Source organism: Budorcas taxicolor, chromosome 1, assembly GCF_023091745.1.
Source record: "Budorcas taxicolor isolate Tak-1 chromosome 1, Takin1.1, whole genome shotgun sequence".
Taxonomy (NCBI): domain Eukaryota; kingdom Metazoa; phylum Chordata; class Mammalia; order Artiodactyla; family Bovidae; genus Budorcas; species Budorcas taxicolor.
This window is the reverse complement of record NC_068910.1, coordinates 53636209-53663023: the sequence shown is the minus strand read 5'-3', so window position 1 is coordinate 53663023 and position 26815 is coordinate 53636209. Positions and strand designations below refer to the sequence as shown.

General features: G+C 45.5%; 1 protein-coding gene across 2 annotated transcripts; it reads right to left on the bottom strand.

Annotated features, from left to right (window-relative positions):
- Nucleotides 1-2983: 2983 nt before the first annotated feature.
- On the bottom strand, nucleotides 2984-25100 carry CMTM6 (CKLF like MARVEL transmembrane domain containing 6). Of its 2 annotated transcripts, XM_052637511.1 has the most exons (5): nucleotides 24928-25100; nucleotides 14852-15028; nucleotides 7890-7988; nucleotides 6107-6174; nucleotides 5255-5390 (listed from the first exon to the last, which is right to left on the bottom strand). In XM_052637511.1, the coding sequence occupies exons 1-4, from the start codon at nucleotides 25060-25062 to the stop codon at nucleotides 6133-6135; spliced, it is 453 nt and encodes a 150-aa protein (XP_052493471.1). In that variant the 5' UTR covers nucleotides 25063-25100; the 3' UTR covers nucleotides 5255-5390; nucleotides 6107-6132. The 2 variants fall into 2 exon arrangements, with proteins under 2 accessions (XP_052493464.1, XP_052493471.1); XM_052637504.1 differs by lacking the exon at nucleotides 6107-6174 and having other exon boundaries at nucleotides 2984-5390.
- Between the last annotated feature and the right edge of the window lie 1715 nt (nucleotides 25101-26815).

The following is a 26815-nucleotide window of genomic DNA, read 5'->3' as shown; positions in this document are numbered from 1 at the left end:
ACATTTGCTGGCATATTGAGTGCAGCACTTTCACAGCATCATCTTTCAGGATTTGAAAGAGCTTAACTGGAATTCCATCACCTACACTAGCTTTGTTCATAGTGATGCTTTCTAAGGCCCACTTGACTTCCCATTCCAGGATGTCTGGCTCTAGGTGAGTGATCACACCATTTTGATTATCTGGGTCGTGAAGATCTTTTTTGTACAGTTCCTCTGTGTATTCTTGCCACTTCTTCTTAATACCTTCTGCTTCTGTTAGATCCATACCATTTCTGTCCTTTATTGAGCCCATCTTTGCATGAAATGTTCCCTTGATATCTCTAATTTTCTTGAAGAGATCTCTAGTCTTTCCCCTTCTGTTGTTTTCCTCTATTTCTTTACATTGATTGCTGAGGAAGGCTTCCTTATCTCTCCTTGCTATTCTTTGGAACTCTGCATTCAGATGCTTATATCTTTCCTTTTCTCCTTTGCTTTTCGCTTCTCTTCTTTTCACAGCTATTTGTAAGGCCTCCCCAGCCATTTTGCTTTTTTGCATTTCTTTTCCATGGGAATGGTCTTGATTCCTGTCTCCTGTACAATGTCACTAACCTCCGTCCATAGTTCATCAGGCACTCTATCTATCAGATCTAGTCCCTTAAATCTATTTCTCACTTCCACTGTATAATCATAAGGGATTTGATTTAGGTCAGACCTGAATGGTCTAGTGGTTTTCCCTACTTTCTTCAATTTAAGTCTGAATTTGACAATAAGGAGCTCATGATCTGAGCCACAGTCAGCTCCTGTTCTTGTTTTTGCTGACTGTATAGAGCTTCTCCATCTTTGGCTGCAAAGAATATAATCAATCTGATTTCGGTGTTGACCATCTGGTGATGTCCATGTGTAGAGTCTTCTCTTGTGTTGTTGGAAGAGGGTGTTTGCCATGACCAGTGCGTTCTCTTGGCAAAACTCTATTAGCCTTTGCCCTGCATCATTCCGTATTCCAAGGCCAAATTTGCCTGTTACTCCAGGTGTTTCTTGACTTCCTCCTTTTGCATTCCAGTCCCCTAGAATGGAAAGGACATCATTTTTGGGTGTTAGTTCTGGAACGTCTTGTAGGTCTTCACAGAACCATTCAACTTCAGCTTCTTCAGTGTTACTGGTTGGGGCATAGACTTGGATAACTGTGATACTGAATGGTTTGCCTTGGAGATGAACAGAGATCATTCTGTCGTTTTTGAGATTGCACCCAAGTACTGCATTTTGGACTCTCTTGTTGACCACGATGGCTACTCCATTTCTTCTGAGGGATTCCTGCCTGCAGTAGTAGATATAATGGTCATCTGAGTTAAATTCACCCATTCCAGTCCATTTTAGTTCGCTGATTCCTAGAATGCTGAGTTCACTCTTGCCATCTCCTGTTTGACCCCTTCCAATTTGTCTTGATTCGTGGACCTCACATTCCAGGTTCCTATGCAATATTGCTCTTTACTGCATCGGACCTTGCTTCTATCACCAGTCACATCCACAGCTGGGTATTGTTTTTGCTTTGGCTCCATCCCTTCATTCTTTCTGGAGTTATTTCTCCACTGATATCCAGTAGCATATTGGGCACCTACTGACCTGGGGAGTTCCTCTTTCAGTGTCCTGTCATTTTGCCTTTTCATACTGTTCATGGGGTTCTCAAGGCAAGAATACTGAATTCCCTTCTCCAGTGGACCACATTCTGTCAGACCTCTCCACCATGACCCGCCCTTCTTGGGTGGCCCCACAGGGCATGGCTTAGTTTCACCAAGTTAGACAAGGCTGTGGTCCTAGTGTGATTAGATTGACTAATTTTCTGTGATTATGGTTTCAGTGTATCTTCCCTCTCACAACACCTACTGTCTTACTTGGGTTTCTCTTATCTTGGACGTGGGGTATCTCTTCACAGCTGCTCCAGCAAAGCACAGCCTCTGCTCCTTACCTTGGATGAGGGGTATCTCCTCACCACCGCCCCACCTGACCTTGAACGTGGAGTAGCTCCTCTAAGCCCTCCTGTGCCCGGGCAGCCAGAGGGTCAACCCAGAGGACAAAAACATAAGGATAGGCAGGAAAACATGGAAAGAGCCTGGGTCCCTGGTGACACTCCTGAGCCACTCAATTTATCACCAGTGGAACTGAACCACCCAGACTTCTTATGAAATAAATTTTCCTTAGTGTTGAAGTGTTTTAGGCCTTCCCTGGTGGCTCAGCTGGTAAAGAACCTGCCTGCAATGTGGGAGACCTGGGTTCGATCCCTGGGTTGGGAAGATCCCCTGGGGAAGGAAAAGGCTACCCACTCCAGTATTCTGGCCTGGAGAATCCCATGGACTGTATAGTCCATGGGGTCGCCAAGAGTTGGACACTCTTTCTGAGCAACTTTCACTTTCTAAGTGTTTTAAGACCCACCTAGTTAGATATTCTGCTCCTTGTAGTTGATTGTATATTGATAAAATCATGCTCTTTATCAAAACACAGATGTCTGAAGAATGTACAAATTCCAGTGAGTTCGTGATGACTATAAAGATCTTGTTATTCTCATACATCTGGAGGCAGGAATTTTGCAAACTACACAAATATACCTGTAGCTTTACCAGAATCACCCTAGTTTTGCTTCACTTTCCCAGTCACTGAACAGCCTGAACGAGAATGAGCCTGTTTTGGGGACTATTACCCATACTAGGAGATGTGACTGAGTCCAAATTTGCTGCTTTGGAAGCATTTTGAAAGCCTTTAGTTCACAACATTTTTTGTAACTCTTCACACGTGGTTCCCTAAAGATGTTGTCTGAATGTGTATTCTAACTTTCCAAGAGAGAGAGCCCACAGGCGGATATGTTTTTTCCTGCCCATGCCCCACGCCCTGGCAGATCCAAAGTCCAGTATTCTCACCCACGTTGTAAAGCCAACTCCTAGAAGTCTGGAGAACACTTTCATTTAAACACTATGCTTCTGTAATAACTAAACAACGACAAAGGTATGAACAATAAAGAGGATTTATTTAGAAAGACTACAAAATTTGACAGACACAAAAGGCCCACAGGATTTAAAATTATTAAATACAAAAATGATTGGCTATAAACATTGTAAAAATACATTCCCCAGTCCCCATACAGAACATAATTTAAGTATAGCAATTATAAAATCTCTGTACTGTTATGCATATTTCCCTTTTAAAAGAACTGTTCTCAACGGTCTACTTATATAAATTTACCATTATTCTGTAACAGTGGCTTTGTTTTCAAGTTCTCCTTGAAATTTTTATTGACCACAAAGATCTTTTTACTCCTAACTTCCATCATAGCAGATGGAGGCTAATTAGTTGTGGGTCCTGTTTAAAAAAAAAATGGTGAAGAAAGGTTCCAGGATGACCTGAAATACCAGTGAAAGTAGTATCTTTGGGTGGTCAGCCAGGAGCTCCATTCTGCTCCAGTGAAACAAGCGAAGTGAAACCTCGGGACAAGGAGAGCGTCAGCTCCGCACCAGCCTGCTGGGGCCATTCCCTCAGCCTCCCGAACGGGGACCCTGAGGGGGCCCAGATGGTCTGCTGCGAGTTCAGCTGGGTGGAGATGATACTTACAAGGACAGCAGTACCTGCCTACCACAAGCTGGTTATCTGAGCCCAGGTTAGACCTAAGCCAGTTCTCCTCCCTTACTTAGCACACCCTGTGAACACACAAAGCGCATCTTCGACTGGGTCCATGATCTCCCGAGCAGGCAGTGGTGAGTTGCCACTAGCAACCAGACTGACACAAAGGGATAAGGCTCTGCATCGGGAAGACAGCAGAGGTTGTGTTTGGGCATCTGTGTCTGAAACCATCCATGACACAGTGGCAGATGAGAAACTGAGGATGGGGTCATTAACCTGTCTCACTGGAAACACCCGTCCACTCTGGAGTCTTGAGTGAAAACTCTGAACAAGAGGACAAGCAAGGTCTAGCCTGGGAAGAACTTGGTTAGAAAGGTCCCGTTATAAAAAGACCTCCCTTAGGAACGGTCTCATTCAAAGCTGGCTCTAAGTTAGCCTGCCGGCAACAAACAGTTTTTCAATTACAGCTGGTTATGAAGTTCCCCTGAGGGGGGTCTGGCACTCTCTCCCACCATCAGCAGTACTGAACTGGGCAGGAGTCTCTGGGCACTCCCTTTCTTAAGGTCTCCTCTGAAGAGAAACTAGGGCACTGTCTGTGTGGGAACGAGAACCCTAAACATCCTGCTGTGAATCTCCGCAACGCGACAGGCCCGGGAATCTGAAGAAGCTGCCATCAAGGCAGCCAGAGCCCCAGGCCAGGCCCACCTCTGCCGGCTGCTGGAGCAGTACCTGGACCATCCTGGTAAGGAGACAGAGCAGGGAAGCTCTCAAATCAAAAATCAAAGGTTGAGGTTTTAAAGTAAGATGGGCTCCAAAGAAAACCCTGAACCTTAATTTCAGGAGAAATAATCATATGCAAGAAGGAACGAACTGCGTTCTGTCTCACGGCGTGAACTCGTCTCTTCACACTGGAAAGCGGTGAGGGCCGCCTGCTACACTTGCTTTCCACTGCGCTGTGCGCACGCGGAGCTTTGCTCCTTCGTCAGGGTAGCGGTTTCTTCCATTTTTCTATGTGTACTTTTACATGGGGTTGCCGACATTGTTGCTTTTCGAACATGTAAAATATCAGCATCTCCCATACATTTTCTATTAGGCTATAAAAGGTCTCAGAAAGAGTTAATAATTATATCCTAAAATGTTACAGTATAATTTTAAGGCAGAGTGAGATATGGTAAAAGCCTGGGTTTTACATGTGTAAGGAAAAAACGTAGACCAACATTTAAAATAATGATCTCTTAAATATACATTAAACTGTATCTAGTCATCAAAAAGCAAAGTCACAGCTAAGCAAATTAAAAGTAAACCATTTACAAATGGATGAACTTCATCACGCTGTTCATACAGCTATAAAGCATAATTTGAAACCTAACCCTAGTAACAATGATGGAATAAATTCATCAGTTGAGCTATGTGATTTAAAGAAACAGCTGCTCTTAACCTCCAAACAAAAACAAAACTTCATCTGACACAAGTTTCAACTGTTACAAAAAAACTTTTATAAAAGCCCCCTGGCCTTATTTATGGTGACTGATACACAGTCCAATCAATACTGATCAAACTGCCGTCCTGCCTTGCCCTCCAAAAATCAGCGGTTTAATAAGGACCCAGGGTCTACAGGAGCTGCCCCTCCCCACGCAGCGACCTTGTGCACCCGTCCCCTCACGTCTCTAAGCATTCAGAGGTTCAGTGAGGTATTCTCTCCTCACGGCCGCCTCCCCTTTTCTCGGCTGGGGCTCCTTACATTTTTCACGGAGCATAAAGGAGAAGTCAGCCACGTATGCAAGACTTGCTAGCATCCCAAACACCTGAGGAGGGAAAGGGGACAAAGATTACATGAGGAATTCTGGAGTATACGCTCACATTTCCTACTTGACTCTGGACCCACTTTATACAAACGACAAGTCGCTTTACTTTATACGCATGATTCTTAGCGTGTGTGTGCCCTTGTGCACATGTGCGCATCGTGTGTGTCGCGCCTAACTCTCTGCAACCCCAAGGACTGGAGCCCACCGGGCTCCTCCGTTCATGGGACTTTCCGGGCAAGGATACTGGAGCAGCTTGCCATTTCCTTCTCCAGGGAGCAAACCCACGTCTCTCGAGTCTCCTGCATTAGCAGGCACGTTCTTTACCACTAGTGCCACCTGGGAAGCCCCATTCTTAACATTAAGTAAAAAAAAATTTAAGGTCAGGTCATCAAAAAATGCAAAGTTAGAAAAAATTTTCAGAGTAACACCCATTAGTCAGTCTCCCAACATATTAACGTCCTGTCGTGTGTGTGTGTTCAGTGCCAATCTATGAAGCTAAGGTTAACAGATGAAAACCAAGTCCTGCAACATGAAGCAAAACAAGACTGTTAGCAAGCGTTAGGTGATACAGCTGAAAGGAGCAGGCAACCACGCCTAGGCAAAAATGGCAAGTTATTCACAGCAGAGCATTCTACAGTGAAGACACTCCGCAGTGGCCTCAACTGTTTTCCAGCTCACTGTCACGCTGCAGTGGCGCAGCAGCGCGATGCCACTACCTGCTTCCTCTGCCTGAGTCACTTCCTCATCGCACTCGCCTAACATCTGAGCAAGCCTTCTGAGAATTCTGGCAAGAGACAGAAGAAGAGTGCAAATTCAGCTTCATCACTCACACGACCCTTAAGGTCGGGGCCCAGAAGAGTGCTCTGCAGAAAGGGACACTCGCTGGGGGCATGGCCGAGGTCTGCAGCTCCACCTCAACACCTGGCTGTCGGCCGCTGCAGCCCCGGCCCTCCACCCTCCGCATTTCACAGGAAAGCAACAGCTTCCTCATTCACCGAGCGTCCCCAACACATCCAGCCGACATGCCATGAGCAAGTCCACTCCTCAAAAGCCCAAGGCCCTTTCCCCCTCTGGAGGCTTCATTTGGCTCGAGGGCATCTGTCCCCGTATTTGGCTGGCAAATATATTCCATACTTCAAAGGCCAGACCAGATGTCAGCTTGTCTGTGACGACTGCCTCAGAGAGCTCTGGTCTATACAGGACCCCCTCTGCGTATCACCCAATGATCTTTCTTGCTCACATCAATTTTTTAAATAGACTCCTCACTCATTTAAATCTATATAATTTTCATACTTAGAAGGTAATTTTCAGCATATTATAAATACCGAGCTTTTAAACCACCACTCTTAAACACACTCAATGAGACTGAACACTGTAACATCCTAACACCTCACCTAATTAAAACACACAAGAAAGCTTTTAAATATCTGGGAATTTTAGGACATGCTCTCTCCCACCCTCCATGAACTGAACATCTCAACTTTATTTCACTTTGCACTTCCTCCACAGGATTTTTATAGTAATAATTGTTATACTAGAAATTACTGCTTCACCTTATCATACTCTTCTGCAACAGAACTGACTTTCTCTTAAGTACTAAGATGTGTTCATGTAAGTAGGTAGATAATATTACAGCCAACCAATTGTCTGAATGCCTTTTGAGTTGTTGTTCTAAGCAGTTTGAATGATCTATATGCTGATGTTTCCATTAATTACAACCTCAGTTTTGTTATGAACAAAGCATTAATTGAAAATCAGCTGACTAGTGAGAAGACTTGTTAACTACTTGTTAACTGTTCATATTCACAGCACTGGCCCCGATTAAATCCACGATCTGTGATCTGCAATTCTGAAATTCAGAAAGCTACAAAAAAAAGTTTCATGATTTACTTGGCACAAAATTGTCACACGATAAAACTATTTAGTCTTTACCCATCTCTATTTTACTGTGAGTATTCAGAATAATATTCAGAACTATTAATGTTAGATAACAAGGTGCTGCTCAGACTGTCCAAAGGTGTGATATAGTATATGTACAGTTATTGCCTTCCTAAAATCCAGAATATTCTGATTTCTAAAAAACTTGGCCCCTCAACGATTTCAGATAAAAAAATGTTTACTTATCTCTTATATTAGACTGAACTTTGGGGTCATACCTGTTATTCCCTACACTTAAAACAGCACCTGATATGTATAAATGTGTTCTGTTGAACTGAAAAGGGGAGAAATTTTAAGATAATCAGTCAATCCTACCACTTCCATTAGCAATAATGTTCACAGGCAGAGTAAGTGGATTTTTGTTAACAGACCTCAAATTCTAAAGACAGGTTCTAGGTTTTTAAGGCTATCATATCTATTTGCTTTTAGGTCCTCTATTGAAAATTATACTAAAAAATAAGTTAGACAAACTACTCTCCCTTATTGTATAACCTGTTAAGTACTTTCCAAATTCTGTATTTTTAAGCAAACAAAAACAAGCAAAGGATGAAGGGTACTTACAATTGCAGCAATTTCAGTTACAGTATTGTCATGTGTCAAAGCAAAAATGACGGATGCCACAAAGAATACCAGTCCTGTGCCCAGAGTGATATAAAAATCCTACACACACAAGAAACACAGAAGGGATACAGACAGCACGGTTAGGCTGGTTGAAAACGTGTTTTACTTTTTAACTTTTAAAAAACAGTGGCTTCTTTTTTCTTTACTCAGACTTACATATTTCAACTACTTTTCAATAAGCTTGGTATTTCGTAGATACCCTGTAAAGCAACACCCTATAAATGTGCACATGCTATATCCAGAAGATAATCTTTTAATAAAAACAGTTCTCCATCATCACCTACATGTGGAATCTAAGAACTAAAATCAATGTGTGTAACTTTGAAACAGACCCACAGATGCAGAGAAACCAGTGCTGGCCAGTGGGGAAAGGGGAGGGGCGGGGCGGGGTGCCAGCTACCTTGTTTAAAGAAGCAACAGAGGGAAGGACTGCAGAACACAGTGAGGTCTAGCCGGCATCGTGTACCTGACTTTACCTGGAGTATCATCTGCAAGAATACTGAACTGCTGGGTTTACATCTGAAAGTAATAAAAAACCAACTATATACCATTACAAATAAATAAGATTATAAAATCAACTATATACCATTACAAATAAATAAGGTGAAACACACGTGCATGTATATGTACCTTTTTCTTTAGGACATAAAGATCAAAGCTGTAAGATTAAATACCGTATTACTTCCAGCAAAAAAAAAAGCATTTTTCTTTCCTTTCCAGGTAATCCATGCTAGGATGGCCTCTCTCAGAGTACTTTGTTGCTTTTAAACTACAAAGGACTGCCCATCATTAACGCAATAAAATTACGCCAATAGTCTGTGTTTTAGACACTTAAGCTGTTAGGCTGTGCCCACCAGGTCACCCAGCATAAGCGTGTATTAATAGGATGAGATGGTCTACCCTGTACGAGCACCCAGAGCGCGCTCGGGCATCACCTCACGAGGCGCACTCTCAGAAGCCGATCGCAAACACCGCCTGACACGCAGCCCTGATTCAGAGGGGAGACTGGAGACGTGACAGCCCGGCCCAGGGGCTTCCAGTCTGAGTGAGTTCACATTCTCCACTGAGCCCAGCACCAACAAAGCCACCCAAAACAGAACTCACTATTTTGTTAGTTCAACATTTATAAAAAACGCTTGATTTTTCTCTTTGCTTCTAAAAGAGGTGTTTTTCATATTTGAAGTACACTCGAGGTATTTAAACGAGACACTCATTTTGAGACAGAACGTAGTATTCAATGACATGGGCCCTAGAGCTCGACTACCTAGGTTCACATCCCAGTGATGTTCCTTCCTAGCGACATGACTGAGTTCATTACCGATCGTCTGCGTGCTTTTGTTTCATCTGCAGGATGGGTAGTAACAATATTATATTCAGAGGTGATTCTATAGATGCGAGTTCCTTAATCCAAGAAAACTGCTCAGCCCAGTGCCAGATACACAGTAAATGTTTCTTAAACACTGGCTATTGTTGTTCTTGTAATGGGACAGAAAAGATTCTCTCTTCAAAAAGATTACTGTTCCACCCTAGATACCACACCCACTATATACTCAAAAGCGTTTTCTCAAAAAGAAAACCCCCCCAAAATTTTAAGTATATTAGAAAGCAGACAGTAAGAGTAATTTTTAAATCAAAGAAACAGGACTTCCTTAAAATGTTAGGTTGAAAAGTAGAATACATATATGATTGCAAATATGTTTAAAACTTTCTATAAGACCCAAAAGAAATATTTTAAGATATTTTATGAAAGCTATTTTAAGATGAAGTGACTAACTTTTTTTCATCAATATTTACTCATAACTTTTTAAATGCTGGAGTTTGATGAAATCAGTGTTCTACATTTTGTTTATTTTGACCATAAAAGTAGAAAATTTATATTGTTTCTCGTCCAAAAGATCAATGTTCTTATGAACAACTATTTCTAGGGCTTCCCTGGTGGTCCAGGGTGCGCTCCCTGGTCTGGGAAGAGCCCGCCTGTGCGCCCTGGAGTCTGTGCTCCAGCAGAAGTCGCTGCACTGAGCCGCCCAAGCGCTGCACTGGAGAGCAGCCATCTGTCACAACCAGAGACGGCCGGCCTGCAGCAACAAAGGCCCAGTGCAGCCAAGGAGAAAACAGTACTTGGAAAACACTAACCGCTTCTAAAATGCGTTTATGGAAAGTAAACTTTTATGGAAACTAGTGCTATTTGGCTGTTGGACAAGAAACGCATGAATGTGGTCATCAGAGGCTTTGTGGATTTGATTGAGACTCTACCTGATTTTCAAAGGTTTTTTTTTACCTGTTCAGTATCAACTTTCTGCTGCTTCATTTTTCAACCTTAAAAGAATCATTAAGTTTGTGTACTTTTTTATTGATGGATGGCCTATTTATCCTTTTGTGTTCACTTCAGGTGTAGTACAAAGTGATTCAATTATGTTTTCTCAGAATATTCTATTATAGATTTATGTTTTCTTCAGATTACATTCCATTAGAAGTTTGTTATAAGACACTGAGTACTGCTCCCAGTGCTAGCAATAAACACTCATTGCTCCCCTATTTTATGCACATAGTCTCTTAATCCCACATCCCTAATTCGTCCCTGCTCTCTTCCCTCTCCTCTTTGGCAACCACAAGCTTGCTTTCTGTATCTGTAAGTCTGTTTCTATTTTGTGTATATATATATCTTTTATATTAAAATTTTTTAAGAATTCCACATAGTAAAGTGCTATCATATAGTATCTGTCTTTCTCTGACATAGTATAATATTATGTAGGTCCAGTAACATGTTACTGGAAATGGCAATATTTCATGCTAAAAATAATTATTTTAAAAGACAGTATCCGATCAAAATGGTGTATTAGAAAGACGTGGAACTTGCTTCCTCCCACAATTACATGAAAAATACTTCTACAGATGGAACAATTCTCACAGAACACCTACTGAACACCAGCAGGAGACCTCAAACCCCTGAAAGGACAGGAATGATCTCTAAGTAACAGGCAGGATGAAGGGGGGGGTTGGGGTGGGGGAAGGCAGCAGGATGGGACCTGTACCCCTGGGAGGAGCTGGAAAAAGGAAGGTTCCCATCCTGTGGGAAGCCGCCTCACTGGCCAGGAGATGAGCGTGGCAGCCGGTCAGATGCAGGAGAGACAAACTGCACACGAGGTGCGGGCCACCACCCTGCACGCCCCAGCCTGAGAGAAACTTCTCGTACAGGCAGAGGCCAGGTGCTGAGACGCAGGAGTTTAGAGGGCAGGCCTGCGGAGAGGACTGCTGTTGGCTGCATGGAGACGACCCGAAGAGGCCGGCTGTGCTCTGGCCACAACTTCAGGGGCTCCTGCCTGGGGAGGCGCCTGGGAGCCAACACCAGCAGGCCACCCATGCACAGAGGCGGGGCTGAAACCCCAGCGGGACCCAGGGGCCGTGCGGCTTAGGAGCAGGACTGCGGGGTCTCCCCACAGCTCCAGGAGCCGCCGGCGTCCATCTCTGCTGGCAGCCGTGTCAACTCAGCACCCACAGAACATCATGCGGACCACGGGTCCTCCCGTGGCTGGAACAGATGCAGCCTGAGCAGCTGGGGGCCTTCTGGACACGTGCGCACAGGGCCTGGGCCGGGCCAGGGTCTGAACACCTCCAGAGCCCCACAGCAGGTCCAGGGGCACCACTCCTGTGGTCCTGGAGCCTGACTTCAGTGGAGCTGAGCTGGTGGCCTTGTGAACACCAGGCCAGAAGGACCCCGGGGCCAACTGATGAGAGTCCAAGGCTGAGATGGGGGGAGGGCAGAGGTGACCACGGTACGTCTTCACAGGTGCCAGGTGAGCAGACTCACCCGAACACCGCTCTGAGGAAGACTCAGTAGGGACGCTCCAATCCCCCCTACCTTGCACAACTCAGAAGCACATCTGGGACCTTCTACTCCCAACAGCTAAGGGCACAAACCGGACCCCTGACAGGCCAAAGACAACCACAGAGCAAGGAGGCCCCGCCCAATGTCCGCTGCAGGTGCTGCTCACGTCAGCCACACAAGCCAGCAAGGCGAGGACAGCGAGCAGACGCTGAGGACAGTAGTGGCAGGCATCCATGCTGCAAACAGCCCTCGCCCCCAAGATACTAGACAGGGCTACACAGGGGTGCTCCCACATAAAAACAGCCCTCCAAAACCACAGCAGATAACTGCTTCTCCTAAACGCATACAGCAAGGGAAACACAAGTAAAATGAGGAAGCAGAGGAACCGCTCTCAACTAAAAGATCAAGAGAATTCCCCTGAAAGAACCAACAACAAAGCAGACCTCTCCAGTCTAATACAAGGCAAGTTCAAAAGGGAGATAATGAAAACTGAGGAAATTAGGGACTACTGACAGAAATGCAGGTTACTCTGAAAAGGAACTGGAAACTAAAGAAGGAATCAAGAAAAATTAGTGAATTCATTTATTGAGATGAAAGCTGAGCTAGAAGTAGTGAACAGTAGAATGAAAAATGCAGAACAATTAAGGGACCTAGAAGATAGAATAATGGAAATCCCCCAATCAGAACAGCGGACAGAAAGCCAAACGAAAAAAACAAACGCGAGCGCTATGAGAGACCCATGGGATAACATAAAGCATGCAATCTGCGCACAACTGGAATCCAAAAAGGGGAAGAAAGAAAAGGACTGAAAATGCATCTGAATAAATTATGGCTAAAAACGTCCCAAATCTACAGAAGGAAACAGATATCCAGGCACAGGAAACACAGCAAGTCCCCAACAAGGACAGACCTACACAGACAAGACCTACTTCTCCAGAGAAACGCTGCAGGCCAGAGGGAATGGCAAGATACACTCAAAGTCCTGAAAGGGCATAATCCACAACCTGAGATACTCTACCGAAACAAGGAATTTCCCGAACAACTGAAAACTAAATACAGCAATACTAAACCCATCCTGAGGGGAATACTGAAAGGTCGTCTCTAAGCATAAACGAATTTTAAGCATCTACAGGGAAGAGAAAATCATAATCTGAAAGTAAATCACTTAGGAAAGCTAGTATACAGATTAAAAAATCAAAAATCTCTGTGAAGCGGGAGGTTGGGGTTGGCATATATGCACTACTGGTACCATGTATAAACAGACAACCAATGGGAGCCTACTGTATAGCATGCAGTGCTCTGTGGTGACCCAAACGGGGAGAAAGCCCAAAACAAGGGGCTAAATGTAAGCATAGAGCCGACTCGCTTTGCTATACAGTAGAAACACTGTGAAGCCAACTATGCTCCAACAAAAATTCAAACAAAACCAGCATGGTTCTGGCACAAAAACAGACGTATATAGATCACTGAAACAGAGTAGGGAGGCCAGAAGTACACCCTGACCCTGGTGGCAGGAATACAAATGGGTGTAGCCACCATGTAGAACAGTATGGAGGTTCCTCAAAAACTACAAATAGAGTTGCCATAAGATCCTGCAATCCCGCTCCCAGGCGTAAACCCAGACAAAACTGTAATTTGAAAATACACATGTACCCCAGGGTGCATAGCGTCACTATTGATTGGTGCCAAGACATGGAAGCAACTTAAAATGTCCATCAATAGATGAGCAGGCAGAGAAGATGTGGTGTGTGTGTGTGTACACAGTGAAACATGACTCCCTAAAAAGGAATGAAATTACACAATTAGCCACAAAATAAATGGATTAATCTTACTAAGTCAGTCAAAGAACAGATGCCATATCACTTACAGGTGGAATCTAGAATACGCTACAAATGAACCTACTTATGCAACACACTCATAGACGCAGAGCAGACGGGTGCCGCCCCGGGGGGAGGGAGGGATTAGCAGAGGACACTGGTATATAGAGGATGGGTGAAAGGCCCAGGGAGCTACCTCCAGTATCCTGGGATAAACCACAGTGGGAAAGAATATGAAAAGAATGTGTGTACCTGTGTGTAACTGAATCATTTTGTTGTACAGCAGAAATTAACACGACATTGTTAAGTCAACTATACTTCAATACCATTTTTAAAATGCAAAAAAAAGGTAACATTCTTATGGTACAAGAGAGTATACAGAAAAAAGTAAATCTTAGGTATATTATCAATATAGGACCCAAAGCCTGCTTCTCATTAAAACAATAATAAAATCTTAACTGGTTTATATTTATCCTATTATCTTGTTTTTAATAGTTAAAACTTAACTCTTTTATCTTTCTCCTCAAAACTGAATTTCATAAATCTACCCTGCTAGTTACAATTCCTCATAAACAACTCTTGAGAACCTGAATGCTACTGAAGTAAACTGTTCAATTTTTTCTTCCTTAAATGCAGTAACTCTATAAATTAGCTCATCTGTCATCTCACAAATCCATACTAAACGAAAAACTGAGGGTCAGACTAAGTCTTTAGAAAGTTATACATCTCTTAATTTTGTGAATATGAAATTGCCCCTTTACTTTTATTAAAAGGGTTACTTCTAAATAATGAATTTAACATATACCTTCTAAATTCACTTAAGAGACAACTTTCTTTCATAATAAAATCAAAACAAAATAGAGTTACACGCTGTTTTGCTTAAAGGCTCCGAAACCCGTCGTTAGATCACTGCTCCATCTCTTACGTCCAGGGCAACGCCGGACCTACAGCAGGCACAGTGCAGAACTCAGAACCCACACTCTGAAATGTGAGAAGCCAAAAATGATAAAAATCCCAGTTTTTAAAAAATACCTAATGTGAATCGGATTAAACCACCAATACCTGTAAATTATTCGCAGTGTCTGTCACTATAATTTCACCCTCCCCAACCATCCCATTTGGCAGGGAAAACCAAGTTGTTTGGAGCCAGACCTGAAACAATGGATAGTGTCTTTTCCTGTCAGAGTTGTGAATAATGCAACTACACAATATCCAAAACATCTATGCTGTCGTCACAGAGACTGTGTTCTCCTGCTTACCGATGACTTGACTTTTGCGGGATCAACTCTGTCGTACACTGGCGTGCAGTACACAATCAGGATAAGAAGACTCAGCAGAAAGGCGCTGCAGCTGACAAACTCAAAGAAATAGAGTCCTCCACACAAAGTGCACTGTGACACAACCTCCTCACAGATGAAGGCCAGGAGAGACAGCACCTACAAAAGAAACGGAACGTTTGGCTTACCTGTTTCTGGGAAACCTACAGAATTTGTCTGTAGTATTTGTCGAGTGCAGACTTGGCAAACAAGATTCCTCAATGAACCCGATCTACCTACACGGGACTCAGTCCAGACGCCTTGAAGAGTGTAAGGTCACAGAAAATTAACTACTATGTGCTGAATGCCAGAACAGGAGGAATTCAGGAACTGTCATAGGAACACACGGAACAGGCACTCAACCTGGGGATCAGGAAAGGCTTCCTGCAGGGAAGCTGAGACCAGGAGGGCTGCAGAGTCCGTTTGGGAGTGGGGAGGCAAAGGATAGGGGAGAGTTTCAGGCAGACGAGCAGCGCGCAGGAGGCCTGGAGATGAGAGCGCATGCGCTGCCCCACCCCACCACACAGAGCCCACACCCCCACTGAACTGAGAGGGGCTGGGCCAACACAGAGCCCACACCCCCACTGAACTGAGAGGCGCTGGGCCAACACAGAGCCCACAGCCCCCACTGAACTGAGAGGCGCTGGGCCAAGAGGGCCTGGAGATGAGAGCGCATGCGCCGCCCCACCCCACCACACACAGAGCCCACACCGCCACTGAACTGAGAGGGTGCTGGGCCAAGACGGGAGGGGATGCAGCGCAGAGATGGCGACACGAAGCCAGGGAGGTAAGCCGCAGGATTCTCTAAGTGCCTCCGTGGGCTTCCCTGGCGGTCCAGGGGGTAAGAATCTGCCTACCAGTGCAGGGGCACAGGTTGGATGCCTGGTCCGGGAAGACACCTGCTGCAGAGGAACTAAGCCCATGTGCCGCAACTACTGAAGTGCCTAGAGGCAGCGCTCTGCCACGAAAACCACCGCAATGAGAAGTGATGCCCCGCAGCCAGAGAGCAGCTGTAACAACAGGGAGCCACACCCAGCGAGGAGGACCCGCGCGGTCAAAAGTAAGTGTATGAATAAACAGACGCCTCCTTTTCCTAGTGTAAGGAATCTGAATCTTAAGGGTTTTTAAAGCAAAGGGTGACATGATCAGGTTTCTGTTTTAGTAGTTCTTTCTAGCCACAAGATAGCGAAGGGAGGGGGGAAGAGCAAAACTGGGGGTTGCCATCCAGTTGGGAAGCTGATGCCAGAAATGAAGGGAAAGCGTGAACAGGGGAGTTGTGATGGACGAGAGTCAAACCCCCGATGATGGAGCAGAAGCCCTCAGCTGACGGGACGGCCACAGACAGAGCAGGAGACGAGATGACATGCGTGCTTAAACACCGTAACGCAACAAGGCGCGCTCATTCATCCACCGGTCTGCAAGGGGGCCTTTTCTTTGGGAGTGCGCCTGACTGGAATTCCCCTTCACGTCTGCTGCATCGACCACCTCCATCATTTAGGACTGCCACTTCCAGGCTGATGTTATTTCAAGCGGAACAAGATCTGGGACACTCGAGAAGTAGCGTGCTGACTCCTTCTAGAATCAGGCTAGTTTTACTAGCCTTTCACAGTTGCCGTGCTCTTAATTCCACAGCAAGTATTTATCAACTTATTTTTTGGTCTTTCTAAAGCATCCCATTTATTTTCATAGAAACAATTCCTTTTCACACTGAATTTCAGTCTTGCAGTATTTAACTGGCCACAAAAAAAGTATTTTAATGCATTTCCACTGAATGGAGAACAGTTATTTGGCTAATTCAACAACTCAAATGCAGGTGGGTTTTAACAGCGCTCCCACTGTTGTGTGCTGAGGTGCTAACACACTGATGTCTCACTGCAGAAAGAAGAGTCTGTCTGCTTGTTAAGAGGCAAGAGTGTTGGCAAGAGGATAAATTCATTTTAAACATGCTGTAAATGAGAGGTCTGTGGATGACTGAGGTGCTGCCTGAGGCAAAAGGATATATGGGTCTGGAGCCCGGGGGACACATCTGAGGTGGAGCCCAGCGTGCGGGAGGTCACCCAGAGTTAGGAACGCTGGCCCGCGGAAGACTGTGATGAACCCCAAGACTGGAGGGACCAACAGAGGGGCTGCTGGTGGCGGTGATTCAGTTGCTAAGTCATGTCCAACTCCTGGGACCCCATGGACTGCAGCCTCCCAGGCTCCTCAGTCCAAGGGATTCTCCAGGCAAGAGTACTGGAGTGGGGTGCCATCGCCTTCTCCAGGGGATCTTTTGATCCAGGGAGTGAACCTGCGTCTCCTCCACTGCAGGCAGATTCTTTGCAGCCTGAGTCACCAGGGAAGCCCGTAAGAGAGGAGGCGATACGAGCATAGGACGGTTAGGAGCAGCAGTCCCAAGGGGAGCAAATCAAGAAAGGATTTCTATGCAGGGCAAGTGAGCAAAGTGCTGACTGCGGACCTCCCTGGTGGTCTGGTGGTTGAGACACCGTGCTTCCAATGCAGGGGGCACGGGTTTGAACCCTGAAGTCAGAGATCTGAGATCCCAGGCCTGCCGTGTGGCACAGCCAAACACAAGCGCCACCACCAGGAGTGCTGAATGCTCCTCAGAGGTCAGGCAAGAACGCGACTGAAACACTACGAGAGACTGAGGTTCGGGGCTGCTGCTGACACCAACAGGGCCACCTCAATGTGCTCGGCGAGGGCAGCTCACACTCCAGCGCCGTCCCCCGGCAGCGAGGGGGCGAGGCCGGCAACAGACACAGCCCGGTCACCAGGCCCAGCCTCATGCAGCCAGGTGGAGGGTAGAGGTGGATGGGCTCACTGGGGAAAGGCATTTCAAAACAGAGAACTGAGCATGTTTAAACACGCAGGAACCTAGGAGAAGTCTAAATAGGAAGAAAAGCATCTCTAAAAGCAGGATTCAGGGCTAAAGGTGTGGGCTGGCACTGCTCTAGAGAAAGGAAGAGGGGGCAGAGACTCACTTGGGCAGTCTGGGTGGGTTTTGTGGAAGCTGAGGGAATTTCCTTCTGAGCATTAAAACCTGATGGCTGATGAAATGACTGATGACCCAAGTCAGAGCCTACTGGGAAACATCACCTTACTCAATGCAGGTCAGCAGGTGCAACCAGATACATGAATGGCAATAAGACTACTACCAGAATCCACAGTGACATTTCAGAATAGCTTTATCCACCAAACATTTTCATCAAAGCAGAGGCCCTTGGTACAGCCTTTCTGGAAAACGGGTTAGCAATTTCTTTAAAAACTAAGCAGGCAACTGCCATGTGACCCAGGAACTGCATTTCTACAATCTGCTCATTTCTTGGTCCAGAAAATGAAAATGTACATTCCTGCAAAAACTGATATGTGAATGTTCTTAACATTTTATTCATCAGTCCAAACTCTGAATGAACACTCCAGATGCCCTTCAATGGTTAAGCAAACTGTGGTATCCATACCATGGAATACTACTTTTAGCAATAAAAAGGAAGAAACTGGATATATGCAACAATCTGGATGAATCCCCAGAGAATTCTATAAAGTGAAAACAATCCAATCTCAAAAGACTACACACCGCAGGATTACATTCACAGAAGAACACAAGTTTTGGAAATGGAGAACTAATCAGTGGTGGCTGGGACACGCGGGAGCTACGTGGTAACGGGGCAGTTCTGGTTCTCGGCTGCGGTGGTGATCAAGGAAGCTACACTTGACACAGCAGCACAGAGGTACACGAACACACACATGTGTGAATGCAAAGGACCTCCCTTCGCGTGTGTTTTTTTGCAAGTTCCTGTGATACTATGATTATTTTAAACAAGTTTAGAAACAAATCTAAATTAGCATCGAAGCCTCTAAGGGATTTCCCCCCTCCTACTGGCCATACAAAATTCACATGTGCCCACAACTGACAACACCAGCGTGTAAGGATGAAAATATATCCTGTTTTGCTGTGATTTCCTGTAAGTTAATGAGGCATAAAACAGTCCAGAAGATCCCAAACAACTTCCTCATATCAGACAGATGTTAGGTGAGGCGTTCCCAGTCACGGCACCACAGACAAAGCGGCACACCAAGACAAGTCCCAGAAAGTCACTGTGTAAAGGACTTCCTCTCTCGCAATTACACGAAGGGTTTTTAGTGTCTAGAGTGTAGTAAGTGCCAAATGTTTAAAACTCCATTTCTTCTGTTCCCTACTACGTTAAATCTTAACTGAATGTTACGAGTTTCTCTACAAGAAATCTTCAGGATAGATCTAAGTTGCATGAAATTAACTGTGAGAAGATAAGAGCCTAGAACTCACTGAGATGTGAGAACAGCAGCTCTGGGCCATCCTTATTACAAGAATGAGATTATTGGGAACACTCATCAGTGTCCCTAAGACAATAAAATCGTTAACCGCAGTAGATACAGACCACTTATTTACTCTCCCCAAGAAAAGTGCAGGAACCAGCTGGGCCAGAACCCATCAGAGACAAGTCATTACAAGCCCTCTTCCAAACTCCTCAAAGGAGGCATTCTTACTGACCTTAATTAAACCTTAGGGCTCCATCAGGAGGGGGGTTCAGCATGGACATCCTAAGAGAAGGAAGGGGTACTATGTCAAGCTTGGATATTTACTAGTTCCTATTCCCAGTTAAAGGCCAAGAAATTAGCACTGTAAGTTATATTCAGTGTGAAAACTCCTGACTCCCCATCTCTGTTAACACTAAGCTTCCTTTAAACTCTCCCACAGCTCCATGAGCTGCCCTGGCGGTTTAGTAGTCAAGAATCTGCCTGCAATGAAGGAGATGTTGGTTTGAGCCCTGGGTCGGGAAGATCCCCTAGAGGAAGGCATGGCAACCCACCCCAGTATTCTTGCCTGGAGAATCCCATGGACAGAGGAGTCTGACGGGCTACAGACCATGGGGTTGCAGAGAGCTGGACACAACTGAGCGACTAAACAGCAAGACCAAGAGCAGCTCTATACGGTCGCTAACACGGAACTGAGGCAACATCTCACAGTCTATACAAATGTCGCATCCTTACGCTGTATACATGAAACAACGTTACAAGTCGATAACATCCCAATTAAAAAAGTTTTTTAAAGTGTGTTGAGTATTATGTATCCAACATTGTAGTATGTGTAGGAACATGTAATAACAAAAAAATAAGACCTATATATGGCCTTCCCTTGTGGCTCAGCTAGTAAACAGTCCGCCTGCAACACCGGAGACCTGGGTTGGGAAGATCCCCTAGAGAAGGGAAAGGCTACCCACTCCAGCCTGGAGAATTCCACGGACTGTATATAGTCCATGGGGTCACAAAGAGTCGGATACGACTGAGCAACTTTCACTTTTAAAACCTATGTATAAGGGAAAAAAAAAGAAAACAATAATTTCATACCTCATACTTGAGCACTTGGTATAAATTCAGGAAAATGTTCAGATCCACCTGGGTTAATAGTAGCCGCAGAAGGATGAGTGAAAAGCAAGACCCAGGATCAGGACAGGCAGAGGGCACTTTGGGTGTGGCACAAAAGGAACAGAACCACACCAGTAAGGATTTGCAGGGCAGCCAAGAGGGTAAGAAGGCGACTGACCCAACTGGATGGGGAGTGATGAGGAAAATGATTAAGGAGCGGAGTGTGGTCATGTGATGATCCTGCCAGAAAGGATGGACTTCCCAACGCAGGAACTGCCTGCCTGGTTTTGCTGGTTAGCAGGCAGGAGGCGTGGAGGACTGGGAGAGGCTGAAGAATGTCCCAGTCCAAGCGGAGGAGGGACCAGGGCAACTGGCACCAGGAGAGCAAGGCACGGGCAGCTGGACATTTCTCAGGGAGACGCCTTAAAAAGCAAGTAAACACACTCCAAATTGTTACTCTAACAGCGAGGTAGCAGACTGTACTGTTGGGGCCTACAGTGTGACTAATTTTAATCTCATATATATATAACGTATGTATTTGTAAGCAGACATTTTTTTGTATTAAAGAAGAAAAGTGAAAGTTAAGGGAAGAACTTCAAGAAATGTGTGGTCACCAGCATTGAATACCTAAGTGGTTGAAGACAGGAAGAGATAAAGTCACTGAATCAGGTAAGGATATAATGGTGAACGAAACACCTAAGTTTATAGGCTCAGTGATTACTTTCTGGTAAACAGTATTGCTCTCAACAGCATGAAAGCACCGTACTAAATACTGCTTACTGAAGATTAGGCTAAGCACCTAACACAGTACACATGCCCAGTATGGCTCCTTCTAATGATACAAAATTGTACCCAAACGTAATCAGGGGCATTATCAAGCTGCTAAGAGTTGGCAGGGCCCTTGGAGAACACGTTCTCCCACGCTTCTGTTTACAGCTGAGGGAATTAAATCTCTGACACACTAACTCCCAAGTTAGCCACACACCCCTGACTCCCACTCTGCACTCACTGACACCCTAAAGCACTGTTTATTAAGTTCATCTTACCACTGGGTGTGTTTGTGTAGGACTTCCCTGTCAGCTGGGTTTCTGAAGTTATAACCATAGTTCTGTCCATTTCCCTTTTTGCTGTTAAGTCATACATTAAAACCACCATGCTAGAGCCAACACATTTGGGAAGTCTTAGTGACTAAAGATGCACTTACCGTCCTGGTGACCTCAACATTCAGATAATGACTCCTCGGTGTCTCCATTTCAGTTTCACTACCCTTTCTGAAACTTCAGCCTTCCCTAAAATTAACATGTCATTAATGACTGTTAATTTTTTTTTTTTTCACCACACTAAATACTAATTCTCCATCACTGAACAGTCTACTGCCAAAAAGTTTCTCATAAAAGAACTTTTTAATGTTTGCATTAATTGTAAAGCTCCATCTACACAATTCTATCAGTCTGTGAATTAATAAACTCGCTTTAAAAAGCTTGAAGTGATATGTAAGGTTCAAGTAAACAAATGTGTCAGCCTGTAGTCAGGCTAAGCCTCCCGTGCTTTCAGCAAACATTTACTCGCAAAGGTTCGAGGATACAATTTGCTGACATTATGGATCTTCTTCAAGGTAAAAATAGAGCACTTCAATTTAGTATGAAGTCATGAAAAGAGTACCAATATAAGAAAAACGGCTTTCAAGTGATTTGTTTCTTGGCACTTACAAAATAACACTATTCACAATTTAATACATTTAAATCACTGGTGAATTCTAAATCAAACTGCTTGCCTGAAGAGTCATTATAATCATAGTACTATGCAGCCTTCAGACATTCAGCTGGTACTATAAACACAATGCTTGCTTGTGGCAGAGACTGTATCATACATACTTAGATCACTACACCAGTTTACTAGCAAGGAATTTGGCTGCCAAAAAAGTCAATTCTTCCCATAAGACCACAGAAAAATAAACCTGCCTCAAAAAAATAACAGTAACAACAAAAACCTCACAAAGTACATGTGTAAGGACCAACCTAGGGACAGGATAAACTACTAAAAAGTGACTCATGGACAGAGGACCGCCGTGGCGCCTTATGGTACCTTCTCAGCTGAGTCTCCATTTCCTCTTCAGCTCTGCAAGGGTGGATGGACAAGCCTTTGACCAAACCGAGGTCACGCGTGAACGGCAGATACAGCCCTCGACCTCCCAGAGCATGTAACTCAGGAGGCGGTCGTGCTGTTTTCGCTCTAGCCCCCCTTCTGTTGGCAGGTGCGGCTCTCTGCCCCCCAGTGTCCGGCTCTGTACTGGCACACACATCCTGCAGAGCCTCAGAGACCGTAAAAACCGTAAGACTGCAAAGAACCTCCGAGGAGACCCAATTTCACCTCCGGACTCCATGAATTTCCGAAGTACACAGGGTCTGGTTTGTTAAATTTCAGAATAAGACATTTCTCTTTTGGGGTTTTTGAGAATCTGGTATGATTTATGGGTCTAGAAAAATGAACGTAGAAATGCACTGTATTTTGAATAAAACGTCCTCGGGCTTGCAGGTCCCTTGTTAAAGTACCTCCGCTTTGACTATGGGTTTCTCCACTCCAATTGTTCCTTATTAGAGCTCGCCAACTCTTGTTAATTAAAAAATAACTTATCTAAAGAAACCAACCTAAAGGCAAAGTCTGAGTTACGGCAAAGAAGATTTTGTCTGTTGCCCCTGGCTGCATCAGTTTTCATTGACTCCAGATAAAGCTTTCTTGGGACTTTCCGGGTAAATCCTCTATTGTTGTGAAGAGGTAAGACATTGCAACAGACAAAGTAGGCGCAAAAAGACGACCACCAGAATGAAAGGCAGCACTGAAGAGATATTTTCCTAAATCTATGTTGAAGAAAATGTCTTAAGTTCCCTGTAAACAAGGAGATTCTCTGGCAGTCCAGGGATTAGAACTCCAGGCTTTCACTGCCAAGGACAAGGGTTCAATCCATAGTCAGGAAACTAAGATCCTGAAAGCCACAAGGTGAGGCCAAAACAAAGTGAAAAGGCTGGGACAGGTTCACCGTAAACAAATGGATTTCAAGAAGAGACGTTAATTTTCCTTCTTTTGCTCTCTCTCCTTATGGATGATAGAGAACAAGCAGGAATAATCTAACAATCCCTGCAAGGCAAACTCATCCTCCCCCTTCTCTCCAAGTAAGAAGTGTCCCATCCAAACTTACGGCTGCATTCTATTCAGAAGATATGGAACTGCAGCTTATTAAACTATAAGTAAGGCAATCGGAAATTTTACTTTAGAAGTGCCAGTTCTCACTGGAAAGAAAAAAGAAAGGCAACTGAAAAGATATTTAATGGGCAACAGACGGATACTGACAATGCCTTTTGAACAGCAAGGGTGCTTCAAATGAATATTAACTCTTTCCTGTTTCAAAGAATCCTTCTACTTGTACAGAAACATTTTAGCTCTAAGGCAGAGAAACACAGCTGACATCTAACAGTCATGCAAGAGCTGAGGACAGGAAGAGCAGAAGGAAGCCCTTCTTGGGGAGGAGGATCCGCTGACGCAGAAGAGCATCGGCAGGAGGGGGCAGAGGACACGGCAGGGACAGGAAGGCTGGCAGCATGCAGACCCAGCCCGACCCTCCTGGGCCACACTGTCTCTTCCTTCCAAGTGACTTCCCAGTTATTCCCAGAAGTGATCATTTAGGGGGCTAAAAAGCTATTTAGGCTTTTCACTGCAATTTTTCTTTTCAATGAAAAGTAGGCCATCTGAGTTCTAAGAATGTTATCTGGTTATCTGACTTCTAAGAACCTAAGATCTTCCAAAGAAAACCAATTGGCTGTTTTCAATGGGGATGATTCAAAAACCAAACCAACCCAGAAATATTCTAAACAAGCTGATTTTTCCTCTTGCAGAAAATGTTACTCATTGTTGGTTAAAACAGAACAAAGGAGCTCAATGTGCATGTGATCTGAATAAAAATGTAAATCTCAAAGATGGTTTGATATTTTCACTAGTAGATTTAAGGTGCTTAGCAACGCCTAAAGGAAACTGAAACTCAATGTCCCTGAAAGAGAATGCCCTCGCTCTGCTACCTTCACACAACTCACACAAAAAGCTGTCCTTTTGACTTTGTATTTGGTACACACACTGCTCATTTAGAAATAATTATTTGCCAGTTAGTATTAAAACTTGAGACAACTTATTGTACACATCTCTCTCTACGCCTTGCGTAGTATCGGAACACTCTGTCCAACAAATTTAACTGTCCCGTTGGGTTCGCACCAAGAAACCGAAAGAACCAGAGAATGATAGAAAAGCATTTTGTAGTCCAAACACGGACACTCTGGTAGATAATGCAGGGTAACAGCAGGGAGAAGAGCCAAAGGTCACGACACAGAAGCAGAGAACTGGTACGCTGCGGGCTTGGCTCTCCGACGCACTTCCTGCGCCCGCCAAACACGCCGGGTGGTCCCAGCACCCCGGGGCGGGGCTCGAGGAGGGGGCGCCGGCCGCCTCCCCCGCGGGGAACGGCCCCTCCGCGGGCGGAGAGGGAAGGAACTGGGGATGTGGAAACGGCCGCCGCCGCTGCAGGCAGGGCGCCGCTCGCCGCCTCCTCTCGCCCGCGCCCGCCGCAGACTCACCAGCTCCAAGACTTTGAGTCGCCGGAACCCCGAGAGCCGGCTCAGGGTGAAGTAGGCGGCGAGGCCGCTCCGGGCGCCTCTGCCGGGGCCCGGGTGCGCCTCGGTGGTGGCTCTGTAGACCTCTCCGTTCTCCATCGCCCAGGGCCCGGGAACGCAAGGCCGCGGCGGGCGCCGACTCCTCCGACTCGGCGGGCTCGGCCGTCACTTCCTGGGCCTCCGCCCCACTTCCGGCAGGCTCCGCCCCGGCCCCGCCCCGGCCCGCCCCCTGCCGCGAGGCCTCGCCTCTCCCCTCGTGAAGATCTTCGGAGAGACTCGGGGAACATGGACGGCAAGTGCAACTTCCTGGGGACCGCAAACGTCCCGCCTCTCTCTGAAATGGCTGCTGTGGCCCGGTTGAGCAAGGGAGAAGAGGAGGAGGTTAGGCTGGAGAGGCAGGCAGAAGCCAGACAACGTAGGGGCCTTGCAGAGCAAGGGAAAAAATGAATTTCATTTTCAGTGTTACGGGTTATCGCAAAGGACTTTCAGGATTGCTCCCTCCAGCTTCTCTGAATTCCTTTCAGGCTTACATGTCAACACTGCTGCTATAGTCCTCCCATATGTTAATTCTGTGTGAACTCATCAAGGAAGGTAATCATAATTTAGCAACCTTAAAGCTGATCGATTTACATGCCAAGCACACGTACTTTCTCCACAACAATATACCGTAGGTACTCTCATTACATTAATTTTACAGATGAGAAAAAGGTACAAAAGCCCCCCGCCATGTCCCCCAGTTCTTTTTAGAAAAAGGCTTTAGGTCTCTTAGGCCTTCCCTGAGTTCCAAAGAGCAGATTTAAGCAATTACTAATGAAAGAAGTGAGGACTGCAGAAACCGCAGCAGTCCAGACAACCGTTCAGGGATTAAACAGTCCTAGTTCTTCCTCAGGCGATGCCTGCCCGTAACAATCTGGCTACGGATCTTGGAGGTGTTCTGCAGGAAGAACCAAGACCCCCACGCAGGTGGCAGGTGGTGACTACAGGCTGACCACCAGCACACAGACTCCAGACTTCCTGGAACCAGACAGCCGATGAGGAAGATTCCTGAAACGCCGCCCTGTTACCTCACCGCCAACCAATCAGAAGAAAGTTACGCCCTCTGCATTCTCACCCCAAATGCTGCCTTTAAAACCTTCTGATGAAAACCATTGGGAGTTCAGGTCTTTGGAGCACAAGCTGTCCATTCTCCCTGCTGGGTCCTGTGAGAAACGCTATCCTTTCCTTCACTGCAACCCAGTGTCAAGTCCAGCTTTGCTGGACTGTAAGCAAGAGGACCCAAGTTCAGTTCAGAAATAAGACCAAGAGGCTGAGTATCACATCCAAGGTCAAACACCCACAGGCAAGTGGAAGGTAGGCCCAGGCCACCTGACTCACAGCCTTGCTGCTGGCCACTAAGCCAGAAGCCCCAGCCTGCACCCCTTGAGGGCCTGGAAACCCATGTGAAAGGAGGGGATGCTGCTTCCACGTGGATCTTCTGTTCTCCACAGCCCCAAACCTCCCTTTCTCCCATTCAAATGGAACAAACCAGTAGATCCTACGCTGGGAGTGAGGGGCTGGGGGTGGATAATCTACAGTCAGCCCAAACCATCCTACTGTCTTTGATTAAACGTTCTTAACCTCTTGCCAAGGCCAAGCAGCCACCAATCCTAGCCAATAAAGCCTCTGTCTTTTCACAAGAGCTGTAAGAATTCATTGCCTTGTTATTCTTCAAGTCACTATCATCCCAAACTAGACACTACCTGTGTCTGAAATCCACTTTGAAATTCTTCCCCTACAAGGAGAGAGAGATGGGTTAATCAACAGAGAGATGGATGAAAGGAGAGACTCGTGATAAAGCAACTGCAGGAACACG